At 52.9% G+C, this 18,958-nt stretch overlaps 2 protein-coding genes and 1 long non-coding RNA gene across 5 annotated transcripts in view; 2 read left to right on the top strand and 1 right to left on the bottom strand.

The window, feature by feature from the left end:
- Positions 1 to 1,146, bottom strand: part of LOC103726861 — a 1,560-nt gene extending 414 nt beyond the window's left edge. The window contains exons 1-2 of one of the 2 annotated variants that reach the window (XR_606922.1): positions 1,077 to 1,146; positions 413 to 551 (exon numbers count right to left, since the gene is read on the bottom strand). This is a non-coding gene — a long non-coding RNA (uncharacterized LOC103726861). Of the gene's footprint in view, positions 1 to 412; positions 552 to 940; positions 1,017 to 1,076 lie in introns of those variants that run through there. The other variant, XR_606921.2, reaches the window with a different exon arrangement.
- Tmem59l (transmembrane protein 59 like) lies at positions 1,111 to 4,957 on the top strand. Its single transcript, XM_008824536.3, has 8 exons — positions 1,111 to 1,299; positions 2,112 to 2,259; positions 2,348 to 2,445; positions 2,922 to 3,074; positions 3,506 to 3,608; positions 3,877 to 3,985; positions 4,098 to 4,215; positions 4,372 to 4,957. The coding sequence occupies exons 1-8, from the start codon at positions 1,147 to 1,149 to the stop codon at positions 4,498 to 4,500; spliced, it is 1,011 nt and encodes a 336-aa protein (XP_008822758.1). The 5' UTR covers positions 1,111 to 1,146; the 3' UTR covers positions 4,501 to 4,957.
- A 13,153-nt stretch (positions 4,958 to 18,110) lies between these two features.
- The window catches only part of Klhl26 (kelch like family member 26), a 30,547-nt gene continuing 29,699 nt past the window's right edge, over positions 18,111 to 18,958 (top strand). Inside the window, exon 1 of one of the 2 annotated variants that reach the window (XM_008824532.3) lies at positions 18,111 to 18,236. In XM_008824532.3, coding sequence (XP_008822754.1) covers positions 18,184 to 18,236 — 53 coding nt within the window. In that variant the 5' untranslated portion in view covers positions 18,111 to 18,183. The remainder of the gene's footprint in view (positions 18,237 to 18,958) is intronic. The other variant, XM_029559367.1, reaches the window with a different exon arrangement.

Here is an 18,958-nt window from a genome sequence, read left to right as displayed (position 1 = left end):
GGCGGGGCGGGGGAGGGGCTGCGCCAGGATCCAGATGTTCAGGTCGGCCAGGCACAGCCGCGCCTGATTAAGCCACTTGGGGGCCAGCCCGGGATGCCGAGATGAAAGCAAGCGCCCGGAGGGGACCGGGCGCCCCCTTCCCTCCCCGCGGCCCCCGGTGACCCCGTGACCCCGAGAGCGGCCGCCTGGTCTGCTGGGGAGGAGCGACTAGGGCGCGCGGGGCGTAGGCACCTGTGCCAGGCAGGCCACCGGGACTCAGAGGGGCACCCCATTTCCATGTCGGAAAGAGGAAGCTGGGGAGATCTCCTAACCCCAGATGGGGTGTGGCACTCAGGGAAGCCACAAGTGTCCCTCCGGGCTTGCCCAAAGCTTTCCCACCAGAATTAGAAGTTAGCCCAGAATGGTCTCTCACTAAGGTGGCTCCTAGTTGGGTTCCTCCAGGTCGTTGTTTCTGCACTGGGATGAAGGGAGGTGGCCCTGATATTGGGGCATTGGAGGCTCTGACACTTCCTGGAGGAAGCAGTTGCCCAGGAGGTCCCTCCGCCTGGGACCTAGTGTCACAGAAACAGCCAGGCTTTCAGGCTGGGCTCCAGCCCTATGGTCCGTCCTCTTCCTCCTCTCCCATCTTCACCCCGCCCCCCATCTTTGTGCTCCATTCTCTTCATCGTCCCGTTCCCCACCTTCATTTCTCTTCCCCTTCTCTATGCTCCCCCATCCTCCTCTTTTTCCATCATCTTCATCCTCCTCCATCCCCCTCCCTTCCCCTCCCCCTCCTCCACCTCTCTTCGTCATCTCCCTTTTTCTCTTCCTTGACCCAAGATCCTGGCTGTTCCCTGGCTTGGTTTCTCTTGGCCTCAGTCTCCGCGAGGCCCGAGTGGCCCCCTCTCTGCTCAGGCCCTCCTTGGTATCTTTGGTCAACAGACCCGAGTCCTGGCCTCACCCTGGGCATCTTCTGAACCCCAGGGCTGGCAGAGATGCTCCCGCCGTGGGCACCGGGAAGGTGTCCTAGGACCGGGAGGCGGCGATCCACCTGCCCGACCCGCGCGCCGCGCCCCCCCCTTCCCAGGCTGCCTCACTCGGTGACGTCAGCGCTGGGTCCCGCATCCCGGAGTCCGCAACCCGGTCCCGAGCCTCGCACGCACGGTCATGGCTGCGGTGGCGCTGCCGCTGCTGCTGCTGCTGCTGGCGTCGCCCGCCGCCCCCGCGCCCTCGCATGACCCCTTTGCCCCGCAGCTCGGGGACACGCAGAGCTGCCAGCGGCGGTGTCGCCAGCGCTACCCTGGCCCGCCGCCCGCGCAGGTGAGGGAGGGGCTGCGGGGCCCTGGGAGGGAGAGGGAACTGGGCTGTGGGGCTCTGGGACTGGAGCCAGAGACCAGGGTCCCTAGAAGCTGCGGGGAGCCTGAGAGAAGGGTGCTGGGGAGGGGGAGGGGCTGGGGTGCCTGGGCTGGGAGCTGGAGGCGAGGTCCTTTGGAGGGGGTCTGGGATGGGAGGGTCAGTCACGGGGAGGGGTCTAGGAGTCCCTCGGAAGGGAGCCTGAGATGAGGGTCTCTCGAAGGGGGAGGGGCCTGGGATAGGCGGTCTGGATTGGGGAAGGGGTCATGCTCCTGCCGAGGAGGGGAGGAACAGTTGAGGCCAGTGTGTGTGTGGCAGGAGCCAAGAGAGGCTTCTAAGTGCCTTCACACACACACCCACTCCCCAGGGCAAGGATCCCTGGGTGTCCAATCCCTGCCTCCCCACAGCCTATGATCCTCCCTCCTCTCTCCTCTTCCACATCCTCTTCACTACCTCCCCCTCCAAAACTAGCTCTGCCCCAGTATGACTGAAAAGGAACAAATCCTCGGCTTCTGGTCTAAGAACCCCTTGACTTCTGACCCAAGAACCCCTTGACTTCTGGCCCGAGAACCCCTCAGCTAGCCTCCTTCCCAGACCCCCCAAGTCCTTCACTGTGCAGTCTGTTTAGAAAGCCTCCCAAGTGCCACCAATAATGTTCCAGGAGTCCCCCAATCTCACTTGGGGCTCCTAGATTCTTGCGAGACCCCAGCCTTCTTCCCTGAAGATCCTCATTTCCCCTCGCACCGTCCCTTCGCCTGAGACCCTGTCTCCCTCCCCAGCCTGGCCTGGAGAGCCCTTTGGACGAGTCCCCACAGAGCCTCGCTGCCCTACTCAGCGCTTGCGAGCGTGGCTGCCGGCTCTTCTCCATTTGCCGCTTCGTGGCCCGGAGCTCCAGGCCGAATGCCACTGAGACAGAGTGTGAAGCAGGTGGGGGTCTAGGCTAGGTGCACCTGATGCTGGGGGAGAAGTGGCCTGGGAAGGGCTGAGCCCAAGCAGGCCATTGTGTCACCCACAGCCTGCACAGAAGCTTATGCGAAGGCAACCGAGCAACGCGCCTGCAGCGAGGGATGCTGGGGCCAGACCCCTGAACCTGAATCCCAGCTGGAGCAGAAGGTGGGGCCCCTAGCCTGTGACTCCTGTCATACTGCTTCAAGGCCAGGCTGGGTGTGGTGGTGCCTGCCTTTAATCCCAGTACTTGGGAAGCAGAGGCAGGTGGATCTCTGTGATTTCATGGACAGCTTGGTCAACATATCCAGTTCCAGGCCAACTGGGGCTACAGGGAGACCCTGTCTAAAAAAAAGAAGAAGAAGAAGAAGAAGAAGAAGAGTTTAAAGCCAGCCCCAGCTACATGAGATCCTGTCTCAGAAACAAACTAAAAAAGATATGGCATTCCCAGAGGGGGCAGGCATCTCCTCAGGAACACACAGGAAGTCTACTACACTATAGAGACCTGTGTTGGTTATATAAGCCCTGTTTATCCCAAACCAGGCAGCCTAATATCAACATGGCCCAGTCGTACATCCTCCCCCCATCCCACCGGCATGCTGAACTGTAACTATATTTCTGTGTCTTCGGCCTTCCCTTCCCAGAGAACAGCTTTGGAAGCTCCAGGTGGGACCCTCTCCTTGCTGGACTTACTCTCTACACTCTGTAATGACCTGGTGAGCTCAGCTCAGGGCTTCGTGTCCTCCACCTGGACATACTACCTTCAGACAGACAATGGGAAGGTGATGGTGTTCCAGGTGAGTTCTGGTTGGCTAAACCAGAGTGTCGCCAGTGCTCAGGGTAACAAGGTTTGTGACATGTGAAGTCTGTTGCTAGAACTTCAGGCATTGGTGAATCCAGGCGTTTAGGTCTCCGTGAACAAGCTTCGTTCCTCAGGCACTTACTAGCTAAGTCACCTCACCAGCGCCTTTATCTAGGGTTGCAGTTGAATAGAGATTTACCCTGATTGGGCCTGGCAGGATCATGTGACCACCTGCCAGCCAATCACAGAGATAGTGTTGCCTTGGCCTGGGCATAATCCTACTCCAGTAGGTGACTGTTGGGGATGCAGCCTCGGGATGATGTCCTCCTTACCTGACCTCTAGGAAAACTAGGGGATACCTGGGCCTGAGAGATGCCTGCTGGGGCTCTGGTGGTGCCTGTCTGTGACATCTTGTTCCTTGCTCAGACCCAGCCTGTGGTGGAAAGCTTTGGGTTCCAAGGCAGTCATTTGCAGCGAGTGGAAGTGACCTGGAGGGGGTCGCACCCTGAGGCCCTGGAAGTGCATGTGGGTAAGGACCCAACTGGGTTTCATGGCCCATTTCCCAGGGTCCACAGTCTCCTAGGGTTCACAGTCCATCTCCCAGGGCTTCGTGGTACATCCCTCAGGGTTCCATGCTCTCTCTCCCAGGGTCCTTGTCCAGGCTTGTGACCTTCATTTCAGGCCTACTCACCTGTCTGAGTACTGGCTTCCCTCTCCTAGAGGACTCTCCTTCCCTCTCATTGCTAGACTGGCCTCTTAGGGGCCACTGTTAGCTGCCTGACCCTCAGACCCCGTAGGCCCCCTGGACAAGGTGAGGAAGGCTAAGATCAGAGTAAAGACCAGCAAGGAAGCCAAAGTGGAGCCGGAGGATCAGCAGGAGAATGACTTCCTCAGCTGCATGTCCCGGTATGTGTCCCAGTGGGTGGGTGTCTCGGTGAGTCTCTCAGTAGGTGCCCCAGGTTAGCTGGGTGGAGCTTGGTCTGGCTTAGGCAGCCAAATGTTTCTGCCCGGTGGGCAGGCGCTCGGGGATGCCTCGGTGGATACTGGCCTGCTGCCTCTTCCTGTCTGTTCTGGTGATGCTGTGGCTGAGCTGCTCCACCCTGGTCACCGCACCAGGCCAGCACCTTAAGTTACAGGTGGGTGATACCATGGGTGGCACGGGGCCCAAGGTGGTACAGGAGGCGGGTGGCACGGGGCCCAAGGCGGGTATAGGAGGCCCTCGGGAATCCTTGACTGGGTCATACGCTCTCCTGTGTGCCATGGGAAACAAGGCTCTCATGCCCATCCTGCAGCCCCTGACCCTGGAGCAACACAAGGGCTTCTTGGTGGAGCCGGAATGGCCCTTGTACCCACCCCAGTCGCCTGCCTGGGAGGACAGTCCTCCACCCTACAAGCTGAAGCTGGACTTGACCAAGCTATAATCTCCCAGACTGCTAGCCTAGCTCCTAGGGCTGGGGGCTCCTCCGAATTCTCTCACTCTGCACCCTGGAGCCCAGGGCCAGGGAGGGAACCAATCTTGGGCGCCCCCATCCCCACATCTTTCCTCATCCCCAGCATATCCCTCAGCACCTCTCCAGATGTGGGACACTGCCCAGTGTGTGAGACTCGGGGTCTGCCTGGTTCCCACCCCTCCTCTGTCTTGCTTCTTTGGGGCCTTTTGTTTTTCTCACGTGGCTTTCTGAGTCTTTGAACCTGGTCTGTGTAGCCTTTTTCTTTACTCTTTGTCCTCGGAGGGACTGAGGCCTCCGGGACTCCCCTCCAATAAGGCTTTCTCTTCTCTCTCTGGAGACCCAGCCCTAGAAAGGGGGCAGTAGGGACTCCAAAGTGGAAGGAGCTGGGAAGGAAGAGACCTTTAAATAAAGTGAAAAAAAGACATGACTGAAGCTGCTTCTCTCCGTGCGCCTGCCCTAAGGGAATGGGCTGGGGGGGGACCCTACCTAGTAGTTACTCCCAATCTGCAAGAAGTCCAAAAGATCTTAGAGAACAAGAGGGACAGAAGCCAGGTCACACTCCTGAAGAGTGGTTTCCCTCCAAAAGCCTGACCCTGGCCTGGGTGGGGTAGCGTGTGGAACACTACCTGGGCCCAGGGTCCCTCTTCCAAGCTGAGTCACCATTGAAGAGATCTTCTGATAATTTTGTGGTTATCTGGCTTCTTTTTCTTGGAGACAGAGCTTTGACCCATTGGAGTCAAATTCAAGAGTCCCTCGCTGGGAGATTCTAGGTAGGGGCTCTAAGTGGTCAGCCAAACTCAAAGGTCCAGCTCTGGCCTCTCTCAGTAAGTGGGGATTATCTAAGTAGCATCTCAGTTCTTCCTGGGGCTCACATTGCCTTAATCCACTGGAACACTTGTCTTCCCAACTCTAAGCTTACTCTGTTTCCATGATGTATTACTTTTCTGTTGCTGTGATAAAACACCATGATCAAGGCCACTTACATAAGGAAAAGTTTATTTGGCTTATGTTTTCAGAGAGTAAGAGTTCATCGTGGACGGGGAGACATGGCAGCAGAGATGGCTGGAGCAGAAAGCTGAGCACTCACATCTTCTGGCAGGGACAGGAAGCAGAAAGAATCTGGAAATCTGGCAAGGCTTTAAGAACGGTTAAAGTTGGGGCTAGAGAGATGGTTCAGTGGTTAAGAACACTGGCTGTTCTTGCCGAAGACCCTGGTTCAAATCTCAGCACCCACATGGCAGCTAACAACTGTCTGTAACTCCAGTTCCAGGGATCCAACAGCCTCTTCCTCTTCTGTCCTCCACAGGCATTGCACTACATGGGTTCACTTACCTACATGCATGGCACTACACACATACACATAAAATAAAAATAATAAATAAAATATTAAAAAAAAAACGGTTAAAGCTCACCCCTAGTGATGTGTTTCCTCTAGTGTGGCTACAACCTACTAAAAGTTCCAAAACTTTATCCAAATAGCGCCACGAACTGGGAACCAAGGGTCCACATTTTAGAGCCTATGGGGGACACCCATGCAAACTACTTATCACACATGGCAACCCTAGAGCCTCTTGCCCTGTGTCTCAGGATTCTGGCCTCCTTTCTAGCAGTCCCCCAGGTCCATCCGGCATAGAACAAATCTGATCACAGATCTGGCCCTTTTCTCAGGTCTTATTGTTACACAAAGTCCCTAAGTCCAGTTGTACCAGCAAGGTCCCCAGGATGTAGCCCCAGGGTTGTCACCATTCAGCTCTGTGGAGACCTCAGCGTTCCCACACAGATTAGAGACTCTCTACGTAGCACAGACTGGTCTGAAACTGGATCCTCCTGCCTCAGGCTCAAAGTGCAGGGATGGCAGGTTTAAGCCATTGCTACTGTCTTGATCGAGCCCCCCCCACCCGAACTTTGTTGGTGCAGGGTCTCACATAGTCCAGGCTGACCTCGAATAACTCTGTGTAGCTGAGGATGACCTTGAACTCCTGATTCTCCTGCCTCCACCTCTCTACTGCTAGAATGACAGGTAAGCATCACCACACCTGGTTTGTGTGGTACTGGGGAAACCCAGGGCTTCTTGTATGCTAGGCAAGTACTCTACCTACTGCACCCCCAGCCCCAGTCCCTGGCTCCATTTTAATCTTGATACTGCCTCCCTGTGGGCCTTGGGACTCCCTCTCCAGCTATTTCTTCTGTGCTGTGCTGACCTGAATGCACACCACAGGGGAACTGTCCCTGGGGTTACCTGGGATAGCTGAGGAAGGACCCCAGGTACCTCATGAGGGCCTTAGAGTAGCTCTCCCCACTCACCAGCCACTGGCTTTTTCCACAGTATCGAAAAAGGGGAGGACTCTCTTTGATCATGTAGCTGGTGCCTAACTTTACTACAGCCTTTGGAGCCTCAGTTTCCCCTTATCCCCAAGGCTTTGCCCCCTGTTCATCTTCTGGTATGACATACAGACCAGGTGGTGGTGGTGGGTGGCTGGTGTCATGGCAACTTGCAGGAACACCCATGTGTCCGGGTAGCACAGGGTTGCCATGGGAACCAGTATCCTAGTTTCCTGGCAACAAGGACCAGCCTGGGGATAGCATGAAGTCTTGGGGTAGGGAGCGGGCAAGACCCTTTGATGTGCAGCAGGCACACAACATGGACACTCTAGACATTTGTCGGGACGTTTGACAGACATTCTTACGGAAAGACGGGAATTCCTGCCCATCTAAAGTCAGACCCCAACCCTGAGGCTGCCCAGGTCCCTACGTACATCCTTCCTCTCCTCCAGGTCCCCACAAGGGCTGTTCCTTGTGCCTGGAAGCCTGTTCCTATGCACTCCTGACCAGCACTTCATTCCGAAGGAACCTCAGGGCCTCCCAGCTTGGCCAGCACCCTATGTCACAGTGTCTAACTAGAGTTTTTATCATGTCAACAATTAAGCAGTTGTTTGTTCACTTGTGTGATGATTGGTTTAATAAATGGTCCCTCTGCCAGATGCGACACACTGGGTGTCTTGGTCACAGCTGTGTCCCACACACTGAGGAAGCCGTTCTCAATACATCTTTGTCGACACTCTCCCTGTTTGCTCCGCCTTGCCTCACTTCCCACTGAGTCAATGTGGCCTCATCACTTTCCTTTGAGTTCTTTCTGGCACTGGGCTAGGGCCTTCTACATTACGTCCACCTGGAATATGTTGGAACATTCTGGACTTTTCCACAAAGTTTTGGAATGTTTCGGAACATTCAGGAAAGTTCCGGAACATTCTAGAATAGTTTATATTCTGCACTTATTAAAGCAGGGATGATAACATGTCATTAGAGCACCTATCCTTGACCTGGATGATTCACTGGGTTCCTTGAACTTTCTCAGACTACTGCCTTCATAGCAGTTATCACCCAATGGCCTTTGTTGCTGACCATTGTATATTTCCTATTATGACAGAGTTTGCAAATATTCTGGAACTGGGGCAGGGTTCTTGTCTGGTGTGAATCTAATCAAATTCACAGCAGCAGCTGGCACCCTACTCCCTAGGGTCTCCCTCACACCTCTTCCCAGTTGGCCATTCTGACTCTGCCATTATCAAGTAGGCTTTGTGGAACCTGCTTTTGTTTGCTTAAAAATAAATCAGCTTTAGGGGCTGGAGAGATGACTCAGCGGTTAAGAGCACTGACTGCTCTTGCAGAGGACTCAGCTTTGATTCCTAGCACCCACACGGCAGCTACCAACTGTCCTTAACTCCAGTTCCAGGGGACTCCGAAGCCCTCTCTGACCTCTGTGGCATTGCATGACATGGGTGCATTCACATACATGCAGGCAATACACTCGTACACATAAAAAATAAAAAATAATAAATAATCCGGGCATGGTGACGCACATCTTTAGTCCCAGCACCTGGGAGGCAGAGGCAGGTGGATCTCTGTGAGTTCAAGGCCAGCCTGGTCTACATAGTGAGTTTCAGGACACCTGGGGCTACAGGGAGACCCTGTCTCAAAAAGACCAAATAAATAAATAAATAAATAAATAATAAACAAACCAGCTTTCACTGAGCCTAGTAGTTCATGCCTGTCGTCCAGTATTCAGAAGGTGGGTGGAGGCAGGATCAGGAGTTCAAGGTCAACCTGGGCTACAGGAGACCCTGTCTAAGAAGAATAAAAAAACAGGAGCTGTGACGATAGCTCAGCTGGCAAGCTTGAGGACCTGAGTTGGGATCCACAGGACCCAGACACAGAGCTGGATGTGGTGGTGCATACTTGTACTCCCAGTGCTGGGGAGCAGAGGCAAGAGGATCTCTGGGCTCACTGAGCAGTCAGCCTAGCTGAATCAGTGAACCTCTGGTCACACTACAAGACCACGTCTCAAGAAAAAGGGTGAAGGTTGACCTGTCCTCCACACACATGGTGTACACTATACCCACCCCCATACAAACATGTGCCCACACACAAAATTATTAAAAATTAGATTTTGCTTTCTTTTTTCTTATAGTGTTGAGAGACTGCACAGCCTGAAGCACACTGGACCAGGGCCGCCCTTCACTGAACCTCACCCCAGCTAACCAATCAGCTTTCAACAGCACAATTCATATCCAATCACATAGCCATGTGCCCAGTCCATGAGTTTTGGTAAAACTCCCATGTCATCTCTTTTAATCAATACCTAGAACATTCCTGGGAGACTTTCGCAGTTCAGCCTCCTGCCATGCTCCCCTAGGTATGTCTCCATGGATCATAGAGGGCTGTCTCTGAACATCACTTGTATAGATCAGTCTGTTCCCATGGCATCTGTGACTTCACTCCCTGCTGGAAGTAACATGGAAGGCAAGTGGCAGGGATTCCTCCTTTTTCCTTACTAAATTGCTGTCCCTTGAGCTCTTTTTGGCACTCAGCTAGGCCCTTCTACATTATGTCTACTTAGAATGTTCTGGAACAGTATAGAGTGTTCCAGAATGTTCCCAGGGAATACTGTATCTAAAGCTCTCCTGTGACTATATCTGTTTGTACACCTGTTGATGGGTCTTTGAGCAGTTTCCAGTTTGTGGCTGTTCACTGTGAAAACCTAAGGGCTAGGGAGATGCCTCAGAAGGTAAAGGCACTTGCCACCACGCTTGATATGAGTTTGATCCATTGGAGTCCCATGTGTTGTAAGGAGAAAACTGACTCCCACAGGTTGTCTTCTGACTTCCACATTTGCACCATGTCATGTAAGCACCCACACCTGCAGACAAAATAAATTAAAATGTAAAAAAATTAATTATAATGAATAGAGTGGTGTTCACCTTCCCTAAAATTTCCAGTACATGGTTTTATTTGGAAGTGGGGGTCTCTGTAAATATAATTACTAATGGACTCAGATAAGATCAAGGTGGACTAGGGTAGGCCCTACATACAACTGAATTTTTATTTATCTTTCTTCTTTGCAACTGATTTACCTTTTTGAAAAATATTTCATTTTGCTGGGCGTGGCAGTGCACACCTTTAATCCCAGCACTCAGGAGGCAGAAGCAGGCAAATCTCTGTGAGTTCAGGGCCAGCCTGGTCTACATAGTGAGTTTCCAGGACAGCTGGAGCTACAGGGAGACCCTGTCTCAAAAAGACCAAAAAAATTTTTTTTTTAATTTTTATTTTATGTGTATGAGTGTGTTGTCTGCATGTATATGTGTGCATCCACGTTGTGCAATGCTGCAGAGGTCAGAAGAGGGCTTTGAATTCCCCTGGAACTGGAGTTAAGGATGGTTTGTAGCCACCATGTGGGTGCTGGGAATTGAACCTGGGTCCTCTGCAAGAGCAGTCAGTGCTCTTAAACGCTGAGCCATCTCTCCAGACCCACAACCGAATTACTTAAAAAAAAAATTAAGGGGGCTGGAGAGATGGCTCAGTGGTTAAGAACACTGGCTGTTCCTGCAGTAGACTGGGTTCGAATCCCAGCTCACACATGGTAGCTAACAACTGCCTGTAACTCCAGTTTCAGGGGATCCGACAGCCTCTTCTGTCCTCTGCGGGCACTGCACGACACGGGTACACTTACCTACATGCAGGCAATACACACATACACATAAAATAAAAATAATAATTTTTTCTTTGGTCTTTTTGAGACAGGGTCTCTCTGTAGCCCCAGCTGTCCTGGAACTCACTATGTAGACCAGGCTGGCCTTGAACTCACAGAGATCTGCCAGCCTCTGCCTCCCGAATGCTGGGATTAAAGGTGTGTGCCACCACACCCAGGAAAAAAACAAACAAACTTTGTGTTGACAGAGGAATATGCCACAGCATGTCTGTCAGGTCAGAGGACAACTTTCAGGAATCAGTTCTCTCTTGCCATGTGGATCCCAAGGGTCAAACTCAGGCCAGCAGCCTTGGCAGCAAGCACATACACACACTGATCCATCTTGTTGCGACCCCCTCCTTCTTTTGTCTTGGAGAAAAGCTAAGTAACCCAGTCTGGCCTTGAACTTACAGTTCTGCTTGCGAGCCCAGAGTGCAGGGATGTGGGTGTGTATACCACCGCCCTTCCTGGAGTGTCTTGAGGAAACAGAAGTGAATCGAATAGAAGGAGAGACACAGGAGACTGCTGCAGGAAGACAGAAGCAGCTGCCAAGTGACACCCAAAAGCCCAGAGCACCAAGGATGGCCAGAGCCACTGGAAGTCAGGGGAAGAGACCCTGTCTAGCTCTCCTTCAGAGCAGCTGGAGGATGCCCTGCCCCCCACTTTGAACTTCTGGCTTCCAGGACTGTGAGGGAGTAGAATAAGGGGCCAGAGAGTAGAGGGATGATTCCTACAGTCTGGTTTTCAGGAGCAGGGGCGTGGCCTAGATGGAGAATAGGCGTGGCTTACCTAAGGGGTGTGGCTCAGTCAAGAGGCCTGGAAGGCTCTGACAGCAAACTTGTCCGTGTGGTAGACAGGGAGCTCCTGCTGAGCTTACACAGCTCAGGGTTACACTTCTGCAGTGTCTGCCAAGCACATGCCCAGCCCTATGTTCTGTCCTCAACATCACTAAGAGGGAAAGGGAAAGAAAAGAAAGGAGGGACTGGAGAGATGGCTCAGTGGTTAAAAGCTCTTTGTACTCTTCCAGAGGACCTGAGTTGGTTCCCAGCACTCAAGTCAGACAACTCACAACAGCTTGTAACTCCAGCTGCAAGAGATCTGATGCTCCCTTCTGGCCTCTGTGGGTACCTGAACACATGTGCACAAACCCACACATAGATACACACTTTTTTTTTTGACAAAGCCTCTGTGTAGCCCCAACTGGCCTGGAATTCGCTATGCAGACCAGGCTGGCCTTGAACTCACAGAGATCCCCGGCCTCTGCCTCCTGAGTGCTGGGGCTAAGGGGTGTGTACTACCATGCCTAGCACACTTTGTATTTTTCAGCCACTGATGCCAGAACCTTCATGGATACCCATATACCCAGATGCTCAAGTCCTTTCTATATCTAGGGTTAGTAGCACATGTCTGTCATTCCAGCACTCAGGAGGTGCAGTCAGGAAGATCAAAGAGTTCAAGATCATCATTGGCTACACAATCATAGTGAGTTTGAGGCCAGCCTGGGCTGAGACCTTCTCTCAGAAAAGAAGTGGGGGAACATCTGGTGAGATGGCTCAGCCTGTAAGGGGCTTGCTGCCAAGCCTGTTGACCTGAGTTCAGTCCCCAGAAATCACATAGTGCAAAGAGAACTAATGCCTGCAAGTTGTCCTCTGACCTCCATACATGCACCATGGTACATGTGTGCACACACACAAAAATGAACATCTAAATAAATGTAATTTTTTTAGTTATTTTAAGATCTTTCCTATAAGTGGGCTGTGATGAAAAAGAACCACAAAGTCTAGGGCAGAGCCCCTGCCTAGCCTGTGTCAAGCTCTGGGTTTCTTAAAACCCCAGCACCCCCAAAATCACAAAGTGATCAGGGAGAGCTGAGTGTAGCTCCCATGGATTAGTTACTTCTAGCTGGGTTCCGATCCCCCACGCAACTTGGATATGGTGTAAACAGTTGTTCCGCATATTGTTTATGAAATCATGACAAGGAAAAGAAAAAATAAGCCCATGCACATTCAGTACGGATGGGTTTATTTGTTTGTTTGAATATTTTCCATCTGCACTGGATTGAGTCCTCGGATGTTGAGCCCTGGGGGACAAGGGCCCATGGTTCTGCAGACAGTCAAATGTGTGCCCACCCGCTAAGAAGGAGTCTCTGTGCTGCTTCGAAAAGAACCCAGAAAGCAGGGTCCATTCAAGGGCAGAGGCCTGCCAGGCCTAAGATGTGCCTGCGAGAGGCCCTGCCTGAGTGCAACTAGGTGCCTTCTGAGCTCTGAGCATGTGCAAGAACCCATTTCCAGCCATGGAGGCCAGAAGAGGGCCTCAGATCCCCTGGAACTGGAGTTACAGATGGTCGTTAGCCGCCATGTTGGTGCTGGGAACCAAACCAGGGTCCTCTGCAAGGGCAGCCAGTACTCTTAACCACTAAGCCATCTCTCTAGCTTCTCTCTCTCTCTCTCTCTCTCTCTCTCTCTCTCTCTCTCCTTTCTTTCTTTCTTTCTTTTTTTTTTGTGCGTGCCCTCATATACCATAGGGTGTGTGGAGATCAGACAGAGGATAATTTTTATGGGTTTTCAAGGGATGGAATTCAGGTTGTCTGAATTGCATGGGAAGTGCCTTTACCTGCTGACCTGCTGAGCCATCTGAACAACTCCCTTTCTACTGACAAGGTCTCACTGTAGCACAGGCTAGCCTTAGAACTCAGGATCTGCCTGCCTAAGTCTCCTGAGTGCTGTCATTACAGACTGTCTGAAAGTCTCTCTGAGGGAACAATCCCATTTTACAGACATGTACACTGAGACCTCCCAGGGAACCTAAGCATTATTGCCCAACCAAGAGTCCCAGTGATTCATGCAAGTACCATGTGTTTATCTAACTGAGGCCAGAGCTGTCTGGCAACACAGCAGCCAGGAAGGAAGCAGCATCCTCATCCCTGGGGAGCTGACATTTTAGTGGGGAGGATAAATGATAAGCAAAAAAACAAAAACAAAAAAAAAAAACCTCACCAAAACCAGAAAATGTTCTCCACAGAACTAGTGCATGAGCCAGCAATTCCACTACTGGGTATCTGCCCAAAAGAGCTGAAATCAGGGACTCGATTCAATCTTTGTGCACAAATGTTCACAGCAGCCAAAAAGATAGAAATAGCCATGAAAGGATGATTAGACAAACACAATATGCTCCGTATATATACTAGAATATTACTCAGTCATGAAAAGGAATAAAACTCTGACACACTATACAGCACAGACAAACCTCAGCAACATGAGAACACATGAGGAGCTGAGGGCATGGCTCAGGGGTAGAGCCCCTGCCAAGAATCCCCAAGTGAGGGGTTGGGGACATGGCTCAGGGGTATAGCTCCTATCAAGAATCCCCCAGGGAGGGCCTGGAGTTGTGGCTCAGGTTTTGAGGTCCTGCTTAGTGTATGTGAAGCCTTTGGGTTTCATTGAAAGGCCACACACACACACACAAAAAGAAATAAAATTTTAAAATGAGAAAACACATTGAGTCACACACTTTAAAATGTTGAAAATCATGACATAGGATTCAAAAAGAAGTTACTGGGCATGGCAAGACAGGCTTGTCATTTTAGCATTCAGGATGCAGAAGCAGGAGGATTTTCTGTCTAGTCTACGCAACATAGACTCTGTCAAAAAGAAAATGCTATATATAACTAGAAAGGAAAAGGGAATACAGAGTCTGTTAGTTTGGAGAAAGTCAAGCCCGGCTGTGGGGCAGATGATGGTCGTGGGGCAGAAAGTAGACCTACAGCTGACAGAACGCATTGCCTGGAGCTCGGGCCACCCTGAGCTTGGAAGCTTTGGGGCATTTCTCTAAAGATGGGGGATTTAGCACCACCATCTAGTACCAGTGGGAAGTTGCTGGAGGCTCAGAAGCTGAGGATGTAGGTGGGAGATAGAAACCAGGAGCATCTCATGGAGGGACCTCTGGGTGCTGCAGAGCTGGTCCAAGCCAGGTTGGCAACTGTGGCCCCAGCCTGAGGCTATAGGAAACACAGAGGTTCCCTTGAGACTTCAGTGTCTTCCTGTGTGACACTGGGGTTTTCAAGGTGACTTCAAAGCCCCACCCTGGGGCTGGATCCCCACAACTGGCTGGACAGCAGGTGATAAGGTCCCTGCCTCTGGGACAGCCTTGCCAGCTGCCAGCCAGATGGTGACCAGGCCTATAGCTGTGGCCTGCTGTGGCCCTTCCTGCCTCCACCAGGCACAGGTCATTTTTATTGGATAGCTGTATGCAGGAATCCAGGTGGACCCTCAGGTCCCTCTTGACCACTTCCATCTCAGTGCTGGGAAATTCCACAGTTTGAGTCAAGATCCACCCCCTCCCCGTGTGTTCCTGTTCCCTTCCTTCCTTCTGCCTCATCCCCAAATCTATCTGTTCTGCTACCTCCTTCTGCAAGACAGCTTTGGCAGCCTCCCTCCCCTTCCTGGCAGCCAAAGGTCCCATGAATGGGCCTGGATTATTTTTCATGTTTCTGTGTAACTAACTTCCATCCTTCATGGCAGTGTCTCATCACTTCTGCTTAAACACAATCTCTCTTTTCTCATTTCACATGTAGGGTTGCCTCTACTGTGACTCTAAAGTCCTTGCCACCCTTCTCTGTGCTTCTCTGACAGGCATCTCTGAGCATTTTGCCCCACGTGCACTTGCTGGTCCTTTGTGCTTGTGATCGTGCTGGTCCTGTAAAGTGTGACCAAAGCTTGCTGTTCTGTGCCTGGTCACACTGGGGACACAGGCAGGAGTCCCTGGGATCATTTCTTGCTTATCTTTCGGTATGGCTATGTGTTTGACATATGGGTCAAATCTGGACTCACGTGAAGTGTGCACACATATGGACACCATTGACTTGGGTGGCATGTGTGTCGGGCGTGTGAGCTGTGGGTCTCTGTCAGTGGGATTGGATGCCTGCATGTGGCACAGCTGGAGTCAAGGCTCTGGAAGCTGCCCTTGGGTGGATGAGGGCATGTCCCCAGAGTGTGGGAGGGACTGTGGAGGTTCCCAGGGACACATTCAATATTTATAGATCAATGGCTGGTGTCTGCCAATTGTGTAGTATTGTTAGGCATTTTATACAATGTCTAAGTACCTAACATGTACCCAGAACACTACAGGAGATGGACTGATTTGGTTTGGTCTGTTTGTCTGAGACAGAGCCTCATGTAACCCAGACTGGCCTTGAACTTACTATGTAGGTAAGGTTGACCTTGAATTCCTGATCCTACTGCCTCAGTCTGAGTGCCCTGATAGCGGGAGTGTGCCACCACACCCAGCTCTTTTAGGGCCCTGTCTTGCAGGAGTGCACTGAGCAGGGGTCTTGGTCTTTCTTCCAGGGTGTTCAGACTCATGCTCACCTGTTGACTGCAGGCAGAGTTCTGAGCCCCTTCTAGGGCCTGTCTGGCTTTGTTTTGTTTTGTCTTGAGACAGGGTTTCACTAAGTAGCCCTGGCTGACCTGGAGGTCAGAAGAGGGCATGAGATCAGATCCCCTGGAACTGGAGTTAGAACAGTTGTTAGCTGCCATGTGGGTGCTGGGAATCAAACCCAGGTCTGCCTGCCCCTGCCTCCCCAGTGCTGGGATTAAAGGCATGTGCATGCTGGGCCTATACTTGGGGTTTTATAATGAATCACCAGCTCAGAGAATGAAAGAATAACATGGCTCAAGGCTAGAGGGTCCTGGGAACCCAGATCTGTCCAGGACAGTTTGAGCTTGCAGTGGGTTGAGGGCTGGTAGTGGAAATCTCATTTACATATTGCTCTGGGCTGTACAGGGTCCAAAACAAGGTGGTGGGGTTGGGGATGAGGGTCCGGAGAGAGGAGAAAGGAGAGACAGAACAATAAAGAAGGAAAGACCGCTGGTTGTGGTGTGTAAACCTGTCACCCCAGCACTCAGGAGGCTGAGGCAGCAGGAAGTCTAGACCAGTCTGGGAGATGCTGTGTTAAGAAAAAAATTAATACAGATTTGGGCCATTGAGCCCTTCTGATTAAAGAGCCATTGGAGTGATTTGGTTTTGTCTGTTTGTCTGAGTTTGAAAATTTGGGGAGTTAGGGAGGTAGAGTTTGGGAGTCCAAACTTGATGCAAGTGTCTGTCGGAGTGTGGGGGTGGGAGACAGGATTCAGGAGAATGTATGTAGATCTGAGGGCAGATAACTGGGGCCTGATGGCAGAGGTTATGGGAGGTTCTCAGTGTCAGACAGACTCCAGATCCTATAGCGTTGGAAGTGTGAGGACTGAGCCAGTCTGGGTTTGGGCCTGGGAAAGGGGTAGGACTGAGGCAGAGTTGCTGGTGGAGGGGGGTCTTGAGAACTCAGACTGTTTCCCTTCCTGCACCCCAAGTTATGCCTCAACAACTACTCCCCAGCCAGTACTTAGCTCCGCCCACACCTTGCCGGTTTCCTCATTAGATCCCCATCTCTTGAGACCACCCGCGCCCTCGCGGCTTGGACCCATACTACTTAACGCCAAGGCTCCGCCCACTCCATAATCTCTCCCACCTCCTGGCCCTAACCAGGTCCCTCCTCATACACTACGCCCTTCCAGTCGAGACACCACCCCCTCAATATGCTTAGCTCAGTCCCCTACTCTACGATCCATTCTCTGACCCAGGGCTCGGCCCAGGCCTCACTTCTCATCGACCAAGCTCTCACAAGCTCAGGAGTTTCTGTTCCGCCTCTAACTACAAGATCCCACCTCTTCCCTCTCTCCTAATCTAATTTAGGCCCCCCGACCACGCCCCTCCCATACCAGACACGCCCCTTCGTCATTTTAGGCTCCTTGCCTCGCTTCACGGGTAACTCCTATCCCTTCCCTTCTCTTGGTCCAGCTCAGAACCAATCGATCTGCAGGCCACGCCTCTCCCAACCCAGACACGCCCTCTCAGCTTGCTCCACTGACCCATAGCTCTGGTCCCAACTAATTCCCTCTGTTCCTCCCAGATCCCGCCTCTTCACGGACCACACCCCTCCTATCAGGCCTCTTCGTTGGCCACGCCCCTCGTCTTAGAAGTCCTGGCTGTGGTGGGAGGGGAGGGGGAAATCACCTCCGCCTCCTACAAGACCATCCTTGCAGTTTGCTGCCCGAGCCCCGCCCCGTCCTCCATAGGCCCCGCCCCCTCAGGTCTTTCCGTAGTTCTTCTCAGGCCACACCCTCCTCAGGCTCCATCCCAGCTCCCCTCGGGCCTGCCTCTCCTCGGGTTCCGCCCTCATTAGGCTCCGCCCTAATCAGATCCCGCCTCCATCAGGCCCCGCCCCCACCTCCACCGGCCCCATTTCATCTTCACTTAGGTCGACTTTGCATCGGGCCACGCCCCTGTTCCCCTCAGGCACCGCCCCACTTCCTAAGGCCCCTCCCTAGCTCCGCTCAGGCCCCACCCCAGCTCTCAGGCCCACACAATTCTCCTCAGGCCACACCCACCTTCACTTCAGGCCCCGCCCCCGCTCGCCTCAGGTTTCGCTCTCTTTTGGCCACGTCCGGTTCGTCAGGCTCCACCCCATCCTCAGGTCCTGCCCTAACACCTCAAGCCCCGCCCTCCAAGCCCCGCCCAACACAGGCCCCGCCCTGCTGCCTGGCCTCTAGCTCCCGGTGTGCGCGGTCTCGTCCCTCGGCGCGCCGCGGAAGATGGCGGAGTCTGGTGGCGGCGGCACGGGCCGAAGCCCGGAACGCCCGAGCAGGTGAGTCCCGGGTACATCGCGGCCGGGGTCCTACGGGACTGCGTCGACCCCAGGATTTCGGGGCCGCCGAGGGCGTGAGCGCCAGACCGCGCAGCCATGATCCCGAGCCAGTGCGCGGCCTGCGGCTGAGGCCGCGCTTCCCGGGGACCTGCGGGGACCCCAGAGCTGCGGGGGGCCAGGGAAGGTGGCAACTGTGCAGAGCTACGAGCCTGGACCGGGCAGGGGGACGGGTGGCCGGGGCATGCCTTGGAGGGGACATGGAGGCCGCCTGGGGGCCCCAGCAGGACCTGATAGATAGGGGGTCCTCTGGGGCATTGTCCCTAGGGGTTGTGAGGGCTGAGCGGGGTTTGGGGGAATCTGAGCACTGTGAGACCAAAGGGTCGCAAGAGTGTGGCGTCTGTATTTGAGACCCTTTCCATCCTCATCATGTCAAATCCCCCTCCCCGCAGGCTACAGGACTGGATTGGCAGTCTTGCCCTCAGATACAGGGGTCACTCAACTTTTGGTCACAGGGGTCTCCCTTTCTCTCGGGCCAACTCCTGTGCTGCATTGCTTGAAGCCAGGAAATTTGCATTAAGGTGATAGGTGGTTTTTAATGTTTATTTCTATTCGTTTGGTTTTTCGAAAGGAGGGGTCACGTGTAGCCATGTGCGTTCTGAGGCCTGAGGTAGACATTGGATGTCTTTCCGAGGTCCAGCTCCATCTTTAATTTTTTTCTTTTC

The sequence above is a fragment of the Nannospalax galili genome, unplaced genomic scaffold, assembly GCF_000622305.1.
Source record: "Nannospalax galili isolate Female #2095 unplaced genomic scaffold, S.galili_v1.0 scaffold529, whole genome shotgun sequence".
Classification (NCBI taxonomy): domain Eukaryota; kingdom Metazoa; phylum Chordata; class Mammalia; order Rodentia; family Spalacidae; genus Nannospalax; species Nannospalax galili.
The sequence above is the reverse complement of the archived record's forward strand: the minus strand, read 5'-3'. Positions and strand labels throughout refer to the sequence as shown.